Source organism: Alligator mississippiensis, chromosome 12 (assembly GCF_030867095.1).
Source record: "Alligator mississippiensis isolate rAllMis1 chromosome 12, rAllMis1, whole genome shotgun sequence".
NCBI lineage: Eukaryota > Metazoa > Chordata > Crocodylia > Alligatoridae > Alligator > Alligator mississippiensis.
The window spans coordinates 51,487,444-51,498,563 of NC_081835.1; the positions used below are offsets into that span (position 1 = coordinate 51,487,444).

Below are 11,120 nucleotides of genomic sequence, written 5' to 3' on the forward strand. Positions count from 1 at the left end.
ACTTCACAGTTTTGGAATAAAGCTCCTGACAAATCTACAACTTAACATCTCTACATTCAGATTGAAGTCCTCTTCTGACCAAAGAGGAACCAGAACAAGGAGGATTTATTGTTCTGAAAATGGTTTCAAGCTTTTCCAAGGCTCTCCACGCTCCAGTGGAGATACTCTGCAGAATGATTTCAGTGGAGAAGTGTAAAATACAGAGGGAAGGCAGAGTTCAGAGGTGGAGCCTAATATTGTAATTTCTATTACCTGGAAAAAGCTCTCAGCTCTGAAGCCCCAGTACAAAGAAGAGTGTTGAGAAGACAAGAGGAGCTGCTATAGCAGGGACCAGCAACATCCATGGGGAAGGGAACACAGCAAATATTCCTTGCTTTACTTTGCTTTGCAGTAGCAAAATGTCAGGAAGAGAAGATCTGCCCAGGTGAGAGACCAAATCATTCCGTTTAACAGTATGGTAATTACTAGCTTTTTCTCAAGGCCACACTGTAGCCTCTGCATTGAGGGTTAGACTTGGGGGACACAGAGATCAAATGCATGTCAAAGTTCAATTTATTCTCATGAAGAAAGGGGCCCTAAAACTGTATTGCTGTGACCTGAAAAGAGAATCATATGTGGGGATTGATTGCACTGGGATATGGTAGGTGGAAAAGAGAAGCAATTCAAAGAAGCATGGGAATGGAAATATGAGAAGGGGAGAAGGTCAACGAGTCGGTGGAACACCTGCTGAGAAAGTTGCTCTCAGAAAAAGCCTAGAGAGATTGTCCTCTGTAGCCCCTCCCCATAGGAGTCACAGAGACGTTGGGTTTTTAAACAGTGTGCTGGCTGAAGTAGGTGAAGAACCATGAGAAAAGAAAACATATGTTGCCAGAGTGCTCCTGGGCATATGGAAACAGGACCCTGCACCTTCCTCATCCACATGAGTTCATCAAAGAAATGCTTATTTCCCACCCCCCCCCCCATGTTTTTCTCTGAAGGGACACAAGCAGGAAAGACTCTACATTATGGTTAACTACTAGATTTAAAATTGCATTACTATATTTAAGTCCTACTGCACAGTGCGGAAGAGTAATTTACATTAGGCAAATATAAGTGAAATTTTAAACCCCTTAAATTCAATTCGTAAATTGAATTAAATTAAATTCAAATCATAACTCTGAAAGCTCTTCAAACTTTAGTTTGCCAAGCAGCAGATGTGTGGACTCAGAGAGCAGCAGGGGTCGAGCCAACAAAGCACAGGACACAAAGGCCACATCCAGAAGGAGGAATGCAGGAGAAAAGCTTTCCACTTTGATTCTGCTTTCTCCCAAGGCCCAAAAAAGTGTCCTCTGCAGGCCCTCCCCATATAAGTCCCATGAGACTGGCACACAGGGTCCGGAGGCCCAGTCCTTCACCTCCTATCTGCACCTTGCTGCCAAGTCCAGGGCACCCATGCCATTGGATTACATTTGCCTTTCTAGCCAAAAAAAAACATCAGCTCTGTCTGATGTTGCATGCAGATCCTACTTCCCTCTGGAAATTAACATTTGCAGAATGTGCCAGATCCTGTGGCTCTAATACATGTCATTTCATGTCTCCAGAAGTAAAAATAACAGGAGTCAATGGAACTAAGAAGCTTGATATTATCCACGGTCTCCCTGGAGCTTATGGTATCATGGGTCCCAAAGGAGAACCTGGAGATAAAGGAGAGACAGGTATGTGAGATTGCAGGTATGTTGTAATGTCTACTGAATGGACAGGATGTTTAGGTCTGTTTTCTGCATCTATAGGAGACACCGGACCCCCTGGGCCTCCTGGCGAGATGGGACCACCTGGGGACAAAGGTAAAAGCAAACAGAGACTAGATATGTGATTTCAAGAGAAAGGGCTTTTTCAAACATTTTCAAGGATTGGGGTTTGCCAAATTTCTTGATTCCAATTCTGTCAAAGGCTCCCTGTATCCAGGCCTCTTCCTGGTTTTTGACTCAATGAAAATCCACTACTGATAGCTGAGACAATGTCTGTTATTCCTAAGTATTTCCCAGAGATCTGGTGGCATGTGGGTACACCATAAAATGCTTGCCAAAAGCTCTGGCACTTCATGGGGAGGGGTCACGTGGTAGTTTCTCTTGTCTGACAAGCTAACTAGAACCTTTAAAGGGAGAGATGATCAAAGAGCATCTGATATCAATGTTCACAAGACTGGTCAGCAGTGTTAGGAATATCAGCGGTGATTTAAATTTTTCCTGAGCAAGAAAGTGTGGGGACCCATAAATAGCAGCTAATCAAATTAAGGTCATTTTTTACAAATATTTTTCCAAAGCTGCCTTGTCAGAATTCAACTTCCCCAGCTTTACGAGCCCCAGTTCTGAGTTCCCATTCAGATTGCTAGGTCCCTGCTCACATTGTCCATTTGTTCCATCAGGAGAAAAGGGCGACCCTGGTAAGCATGGTCGACAAGGTAAGGAGAACTTAAATAATTATTTTTATTGGGAGAACGACATCCCTGCTGTTGCAGTGCTCTTCTTGGGGATGTAGGTTGTTCAGCTAGGCGCAGAAGGAGCTTTTCAAAAGAGCTCGGCACCGTCTGTGTAGGCAGTGTCCATTGAAGATCTTGCATCAACTCAGCCAGCTACCTGGGGCTCAAGCTCTCTTGGAGATCTGCTGCATGATATGTGGAATTCCAGACAGTGCCAGTAAAGCATTTCTGCTTGGCTGACACCCAGTTAGGATTTGTATTTTGAGATTTGGGATTAGCTGGAGTTTTGACAGCATCTGAAGGAATTTGTCTCACACTCAGCATTCAACAGGGTAAAGGAGCTAAACTGGGGGTTTATGCCAAGATGGGATTCACATGAAGGGCTGGAGGGTGCAGGGGCAGAGGGAGGTGAACTCAGATCAGGGTGAGATTACCTACCTTTGAAAGTCTGTCTCATGTGTTTTTTCTTTAGGAGACAAAGGAAGCCCTGGATCAGCTTCAGAAATAAGTAAGAATGTCTGCCCTCTTCCTGGACTTTGTTTCATTTTAAAATCAGGACTCCCTGCAGCACACAGATAACTTTTGCCTGATATTTACCTGCACGTAATGCTGAACTCCATCATGTCCCACTAGCTGACCCCTTATAGCTGATACTTAAGAGATGGGCAGGCATCACCACACTTGGATCTGGATTACAATCCAGACCTGATCCCCCTGAAAGTCTGTTAAATCCACTGGTCTGGAAATATCTCTGTCATTATTATGGCATTTGTCCCCATGGTCATCTTCATGACTAGGACAAAGTGGGGAAGGGAGAAACCAACTACACAAGCCTACCAGCAGACAGCAGCACAGCTACCTTTATCAGGGGCTGGAAGGTTTGGTAGACATGTGCTCTACATAATGTCCCTATAGGACTGAAGCAGTATGTGAGGGCAAAAGTTGTATGGCCTGGTGTTCTTTGCATTTACTGCCTAAGAATATGTTGAAGTCTATAGAAATATTGAAAAAGAAGTATGGATTTCACACCCTGAGGTGCTTGAAATACCTACCAGCGAAACTAGTTTTTGATAAAGCCAACTGGATGAATCCTTAACGTGAATAGCTGTTTTATTGCTCATTGCTCATAGTGAAGAGATGAGTTTAGCTGGGAAAGTTAAGAACTCTGATGAGGGCTTTCTGACAGTGGTTTAGACCATGCAGTCAAAAGTAGGTAGTTTTGGGAGCTGTGATGCATGAGCATTATACGTGCAATGTATAGCCACAACCAGCAGTGTTCAGGAAGCTCTTTTCCAGCATTCTCAGCTTTCTCTATGGGTTACAGGCCATTCATAGATTCATAGGTTTATAGATGTTAGGGTCGGAAGGGACCTCAATAGATCAAGTCCTACCCCCTGCATAGGCAGGAAAGAGTGCTGGGTTCAGATGACCCCAGCCAGATGCCCATCTAACCTTCTCTTGAAGACCCCAGGGTAGGGGAGAGCACCACCTCCCTTGGGAGCCCGTTCTAGATTTTGGCCACTAACTGAAGAAGTTCCTCCTAATGTCCAGTCTAAATCTGCTTTCTGCTAGCTTATGGCCATTATTTCTTGTAACCCCTGGGGGCACCTTGGTGAGTAGAACCTCACCAATTCCCTTCTGTGCCCCCATGATGAACTTATAGGCAGCCACGAGGTCGCCTCTCAACCTTCTCTTGCGGAGGCTGAAGAGGTCCAGGTGCCCTAGTCTTTCCTCATAGGGCTTGGTCTGCAGGCCCTTGACCATACGAGTTGCCCTTCTCTGGACCCTCTCCAGGTTATCCGCATCCTTCTTGAAGTGCGGCGCCCAGAATTGCACGCAGTACTCCAACTGCGGTCTGACCAGCACCCGATAGAGGGGAAGTATCACCTCCTTGGCTCTGTTTGTCATGCATCTGCTGATGCACGATAAAGTGCCATTAGCTTTCCTGATGACTTCGTCACACTGCCGACTCATGTTCATCTTGAAGTCCACTAGGACTCCGAGATCCCTTTCCACTTCTGTGCTGCCGAGCAGGTCATTTCCTAGGCAGTAGGAGGTGAAATACACACAGCTTAGAGCAAAGCAAAACTCTGAGTCTTGGTCCCTCTTAAGCTTGTATCCTGTTCACATAATCATATATTTTTTACTGCTCTGTAATTTATGATACATACCTGCCACATGGGTTGAGCGGGAGTTGAGGGGAAAACAGTAGTCTCTTGGCTGGCTTGAATCATCCTGAGCTGCATTTTTTTTCCTATACAGAACAGGAATATTTGGACCAGATATGGTGTAACGGTGAGTGTTATAATAATGAGACATCACAAGTGGTTGCAGAAGTTGTCACCTCCTCCCATTCAGGGGACATGGAATTTATCTCACAGTGTAGAGAGATCAAATGCATGCAGTTTTAATACTGCATCCAACTCAGTTTGAGACTGAGGAAGACAAGGTAAAAAGGATGTCAAGTGCCCTAGGATTTAAACTGCAAGAAAAAAGCTTTTTGAAACATCTTGCTTCTTAAAAATGTTCAGGATCACTTGTCTTTGAGTAATTAGCCATTTCTTCAGAATGTATTAATTAAATTGAATTTCCCTCTTCTTCAGGAGCAAAGCATTGCAAGCAACTGTTAGAAAGAGGGGTATTTCTGAGTGGCTGGTACACCATCTATCCTAAGTACTGTAAGCCCATGACCGTGTTTTGTGACATGGACACAGATGGAGGTGGCTGGATTGTAAGTGAAAACAATGCAAAGACTGTCCAGTCTTGATACTATCAAAAGGCATGTATTTCACTGGGTGTGAGCTTGCTCCAAAGCTTTGTTGCACTGGGATGTACCTAGAAGGGACAATACAGCATTGTCAGGTATTTGTAATAACTCTGGTGATGATGCAAGATCACTAGAATCTGAACATCCAAAAGATGCTACTGAGTCTCTTAAAGTGCTGTTACCCTCCTGTGCAAACTGGTAAGCGTTTCAGATAAAATTGAGGCTGGGGATCTGAAAGTAACAAGTTTGATTCTTTTTCTTTAGAATTTCGGGGAAGAAGAGGTCAGTAAGCTAAGGGAGGAATGGGTTACTGATTGTCTAGGACAGGTGAGGTCTTGTAGGCCCTCAGAGCTGTTCAGTGGATGGAAATAATGTTTTGCAAAGGATTTAGAGCATTCACATTCGACTGCTGTGAATCAGAATTCAAACTACCAACATTTTCAAAGAGTTTTAGATTAATCGAAGTGTTCTAATCCAGTGTTGTTGTTGCTTTTTAATATGTCCTAATACAGCACAAAATAAAATTTGAAAGGAATATCCTTGTTGAAAAGAAAAGTTTTGAAATATTCCAGCATTCTCAAAAACTTTTCCTTCTTTTGTTTCAAAAGGAAATGTCAGTGAAGTCCACATGACTTTATGAAGCTTTTTCATTTCAATGGAAGTGCCTTTTTAAACTCTAGAATTCAGAAGATTTTTTGACCAACTCTAAATATTATTGTACTTTATTAACATATTATAAGAACATAAGAACTGCCATTTACTGGGTCAGATCATATGTCCATCCTGCCCAGTCTCGTGTGTCACAGTGGTAGGGAGTGGATGCTGAAAGTGAGAGTAATTTGGATATGACCAGGGTATTGCCCAATCTCACTGTGACCTACTAATACAGTAACAGGATAGGGGACCAGCTGGGCTGTGGTGGGACTCAGGGGACAAGCGTCTCATGTGATCACAAAAGCTCACTTGCCGAGCTGGAAAAAGGCTTAGAAAGTCTTCTTATTCTTTTCCTCTACAGCTGCTGCCTTATGTCACACATCCTGTTCCTACATACAAGATGTACCTTAGCCTTCCAGTATAGGGAACTTCACACTGGGTTTGTGTACTGCATTAGGCTTCTACTGGTAGCTTCTATGCAGTACTTGGGTGATGTTCTGTGGCCAATGAATACTGGAGGCCAGACAATAGTAATACCGTTATCTTTTAGTTTCTTCCACCTCTTCAGGTCTTCAACCAAAAGTAAAAATAAAGAAGAAAATCTATACAAGTCTGAACTCATATGTTCATGAGGAAGAGAAGATCCAGATAAGTTTAACAGCAATTTGATTGTTGATGCTGTACAAGACTGATATTACCCTTGGTTTTTTTTCAGAATAATAACTAATGTTCTTCCCCTTCCTTTCCTTGCAGGTCTTCCAGAGACGGATGGACGGTTCAGTAGACTTTTATCGTGATTGGAAAGCATATAAGAATGGTTTTGGCAGCAAACTGACTGAATTCTGGTTGGGGAATGACAATATTAACATACTGACGACTACAAGTAAGCAAATATCCCAAAACAGCATTTTTTTTTCCCACCAAATCCTACCTGCATCCTCATGTGAAGAGAGTGCAGAACAGAATTTTAAATAGGCTCCAAGAGAAGAAAACGAGACAGGAGGTGCGGGTGTGTTTTAAACTTTGCTGTGTTGTCTGTAGAAAGAGACTGATCTCAGGTAGTAGCTACCATCCCGTGTTTGCTTAAGTAGACTATTAATTCTATGAAATGACTTATCAACTACCAGTATGTAGTATAGGCCATTCTGATCTCATAGCCACAGCTATCTCACTCCCTTTGGCAGGCCCATTGCCAATCTACCGTTCAGCACCCACACAGATCCAGGTACCACAACTCCACTGCCACGCTTGGGACCCAACTGTAGCAACTCCATGACTTCCTGGGGGGCTACAGCCAGCCAGTGGAGAATCATTGCTGCAGGCCACAGCACAGTGAAGGTGGACAACTGAGAACAAGGATGTTGCTCAGAAACATACCTTTCATAAAAATTAATTGGAGCAATTCACACGATAGCCATATTGGCTTCAGAAAAAGCCTAGACTGACAGGCTAGAGTGATGAAGCAAACTGCATATGATCTGTTTCTCAAAAGTACACATAGGACACATCTACATGAGATGCTACTGTGCAGTGGTTTCATAGTTTCATAGTTGGTAGGTTCGGAAGGGACATGAGCAGATCATCAATTCCGACCCCCTGCCGCGGGCAGGAAAGAGTACTGGGGTCAAATGACTCTGGCTAGGTGATTACTTACTGCACATTTTGTACATGGTTACTGCACATTTATTTACTACTTGTATAAACAAGTACCAAATAAGCGCACAGTAACCGGAGTTACTGTGCAGCAGCACTAATTAAATTCTTTTAAGTGATGCTGCTGTGCAGTAACCTAATCATACTGCACAGTAGCATATTAGCACTGTCTATGCTGTGATGCACTACTGCATAGTATCATTAGGCTACTCTGTAGTCAGCATCTCATGTAGTCCCATATTGTCTCATTAAAAAGCACAGAGAACCTAGCTAGCGGGACTGCAGAACGCAGACTGCTGAAGGCATACGAGCTGTCATGTATATACTCCTGTTCTCTGTGTTGCTTTGGCAAACACAAAGGTCTGAAATACACTAGGAAATGCTGAAATCGCCTTCTGAGGGCTTCATTTCCAGATGCTCATGTTTTGGCCTTTTCCCAGCCACTTCCTCATATTACACTGTCCACACATGAGCAGCATTCCTTATGGTCAGGACAGTAAGACTCCAGGAGACCACATTGGAGTGTAGCATCTGGAATTCAAGCAGGAAAGGTTTCAGAGGGTTTTTTCTTGCCAGTTCTTGTGGTACTACTAAAGTGTAGGTGGAACCAAGAAAGGGTGTACAGTAGTTTGTTAGTGCAGATGAAGTGAAGAAAAACTCTAGTGGAAAGGAGGAAAAGTTGGTGTCACAAACAAGAGGAAGGGTACTGCTTGGTTGGGTGTATTTGATAGGCATGAAAAATAGTGCTCCAATACTGGACCAAGTTCTTCAGTTATGGTTGAGTAAAAAAGTTCTGAAGATGCAAAATGAGGATGGAATATGATCAGCTATTTTCTTTCTTTCAATTTCTTTCATTAGAGCTAACTGAACTTCGTATTGACCTCACAGATTTTGATAATAACTCTGCATTTGCCAAATACCAAACGTTCAAGGTCTTAGATGAATCTCAAAAATACATGATGGCTGTTGGAAAATACAGTGAAGGTGATGCAGGTAGGTACTCAGCACTGTTGCTCAATCTTTTGTGTGACAAGAAATTCCTACAAAGCAAGGAATTCCTAAAGCAGAAGTAACAGGAATCCCTCCATATCCACAGTCATTGTGAAAGTTCTTGGGACCCGATCTGATGCTTGAATTTACTTCTACACAGTCCTGAAAGTCTGTTTTCATTACAGCTGCTGGGCTTTTTTTTTTGGCCTGAATGAAGATTAAATGGCTTAGCAGGAAATTAATGGTGGGTTTTGTTACACAGACACAGAAAGTAGAGATAAAACAAGAACAAGCCTTAACCTTTGCTTTGTTCTTACTTTCAGGATAGAAATTGAATCATTTTAGATTGAGAGAACATGATTTGTAAATATGAAAAACCTGTAATCCGGCTGTTGGATTTTTGAGTTGTAGCCATGTTGGTCTAAAGGCATAGGCAGGCAAGGTTCTTTAAGTAGATGTGGTATCTTTTATAAGATCAACTGAGTAATTGGAAAAAAGTTTCTAGCAAGCTTTCAGGCACAATCACCCTTCTTCAGGCATAGGAAATCTCTGCTGTTCTGAGATTCCATGTAATGAGAGAAGCTAAAAGTGTGATAGGATATCAGTGAGAATGTATATACATAGAAATTAGGAAAACAAAAGCTAAAGCAGGGAAGGGAGATGGGAAAAAAGTGGGGGGGAGGAGCCAAAGGTGAGTAAGGGTGACTCTCCAGTAGTTGTAATTCAAGGTAGAAAAGAGGCTGTCTGTGAAAAAAGGAAATAGCTGTAAGTTAGGAAGACAAAGGGCAGAAAAGTAGGAGAGGGGAAAAAGTTGGTGGGGAGAAAAGTGTAAGGGGTCAGGTCTGCAAGGTTCCTGGTGAATCAGATGTCAGGCAAGTTGTAATGTGTCATAAGTCCAATGTATATATTGAGTCCATATTTTTAGTATCCAGTAGATTTATGAAGTGAAGTTCATAGGCTTCTCTACAAAAGTGTTTTGTAAATTCCCTTTGAGGATTAGAGCTGAGAGATCGGAGAGGGATTGATTGTCTCGTGAGAAGTGTGCACCCACAGGTAGTTGGGTATTCTTGTCTTTGATAGATTTTCAGTGTGCATTTATATTTGTGCACAGTTGTTGTTTGATTTCTTGTACATATTTTCCATCAGGGTATTTGGTGCACTGGGTAAGATATACAACATTTCTGGAGGTGCAAGTGTAAGATCCAGAAATAGTGAGGTTTCTGTTGTGGGGTGTAGTTATTGTAGGGTTGTGGGAGATGTGTTGGCAGCTGTGCAGACTGAAGCATTAGATGTTTTGGCACTTTCCTAAAGAAAGGTTGAGCTTTTTCCTTTTCCTTCAGTTCCCAAAGACTGAGTATCTAGATGTCCTTTCTTAAAATGATTGGCCACAGTTCTTTTGAGTCTCAGTGCAAAGGCTGAAACACAAATGCCCTTTGCAATATCTGACTCCCTGCAGATTGCTGCTGGGAATGTAACCTGGCATGTGACACATTAGGAGCCAAGAGGGAAATGGTTATAATGAGCTTCTGATTCCCATTTCAGAATTAGAGGGATTCTGAGTACCCTTGAAACGGGGAGATGAACACCAATGTTCCCAAATGACAGAGCTGGCTAAGATGCCTGCTGTAGAACTACCTTGCTGTGAGCTGTTAACAATGACATCATTCAATTTGCACAGGGGATTCGTTGATTTATCACAATGGCATGCCATTCTCCACTAAAGACAAATGGAATGACCCTACTTTTGCCGGCTGTGTAGAAAGCTACAAAGGAGCCTGGTGGTACTTTTTTTGCCATGAATCCAATCTGAATGGACTTTACAAGAGGGGAATACATGAAAGTTATGCAGATGGAGTGAACTGGCTGAAATGGAAAGGGTATAAATATTCCTTGAAAACTTCAGAAATGAAAATCAGGCCAACGCTAAACACATAGGAAGGTCAGGGCAGGAGAAGATTCTAGACAAAGGGTTTTAGAACATTTGGATAGTCCCAACACCCGCCACTGCCTTCTGATCATCCTTAGAAACAAATAAAGCACTGCATTGGTCACAAAGGGCTGCTCTTTTTGCTTCCCAGTAACTGGACTTGATACAGGAATATCCTGAAAGTAGTTTTATGGTGTCTGGGTTATGTGTAGCTATGTCTAAAATCCCTGTGCAGAATTGCCGTGGAGGGCTTCTCTGAGGGTGGAGTAAATACAGAGGTGCATGTTGCTTTATTCACGCTGAACCCTGACAGATCTCTGGATAATTACTGTCATTTGTTTACTTCTTTCATGACAAACAGTGAAATAGCGACAAACAGAGGTATGTTCTAGGGCTGTGTGATGCTTTGGGTGCTGATTTGATTTGGAGGAGATTCGGCCCGATTCGGTGGCCGAATCTCCAAATCCGAATCAAATCAGGGGAACAATTAAAAGGTCCTAATTGATTCGAAGCTCTCTGAATCAATTCAGAAAAGATTCGAATAGTTTCAGCGATTCAGGTAATCTCTGCTCGCAGGGGAGAGGGGATCATGAAGGGACCCCTGCCAGGCCCCATCCCCTGCCTGCTCCCCCAGCCCTCCGACCCCTGCCCACTCTCCCAGGCCCCCTCCC

The 11,120-nt window shown here is 42.9% G+C and overlaps 1 protein-coding gene across 1 annotated transcript; it reads left to right on the forward strand.

Annotated features, from left to right (window-relative positions):
• The first annotated feature begins 236 nt into the window (after positions 1-236).
• LOC102568382 (ficolin-2) lies at positions 237-10,742 on the forward strand. The gene is made up of 10 exons (XM_006264838.4): positions 237-424; positions 1,581-1,694; positions 1,770-1,823; positions 2,405-2,440; positions 2,931-2,966; positions 4,721-4,753; positions 5,062-5,189; positions 6,633-6,762; positions 8,391-8,525; positions 10,201-10,742. The coding sequence occupies exons 1-10, from the start codon at positions 343-345 to the stop codon at positions 10,455-10,457; spliced, it is 1,005 nt and encodes a 334-aa protein (XP_006264900.2). The 5' UTR covers positions 237-342; the 3' UTR covers positions 10,458-10,742.
• The last annotated feature ends 378 nt before the right edge of the window (positions 10,743-11,120 follow it).

Bases quoted from the DNA above. Each gene is read 5' to 3' on its own strand.
- LOC102568382 (XM_006264838.4), top strand. From the start codon at position 343: ATGGGGAAGGGAACACAGCAAATATTCCTTGCTTTACTTTGCTTTGCA. The intron at 5,190-6,632 runs GTAAGTGAAAAC...CTTTCCTTGCAG, and splicing joins CAGATGGAGGTGGCTGGATT to GTCTTCCAGAGACGGATGGA. The intron at 8,526-10,200 runs GTAGGTACTCAG...CAATTTGCACAG, and splicing joins ATACAGTGAAGGTGATGCAG to GGGATTCGTTGATTTATCAC.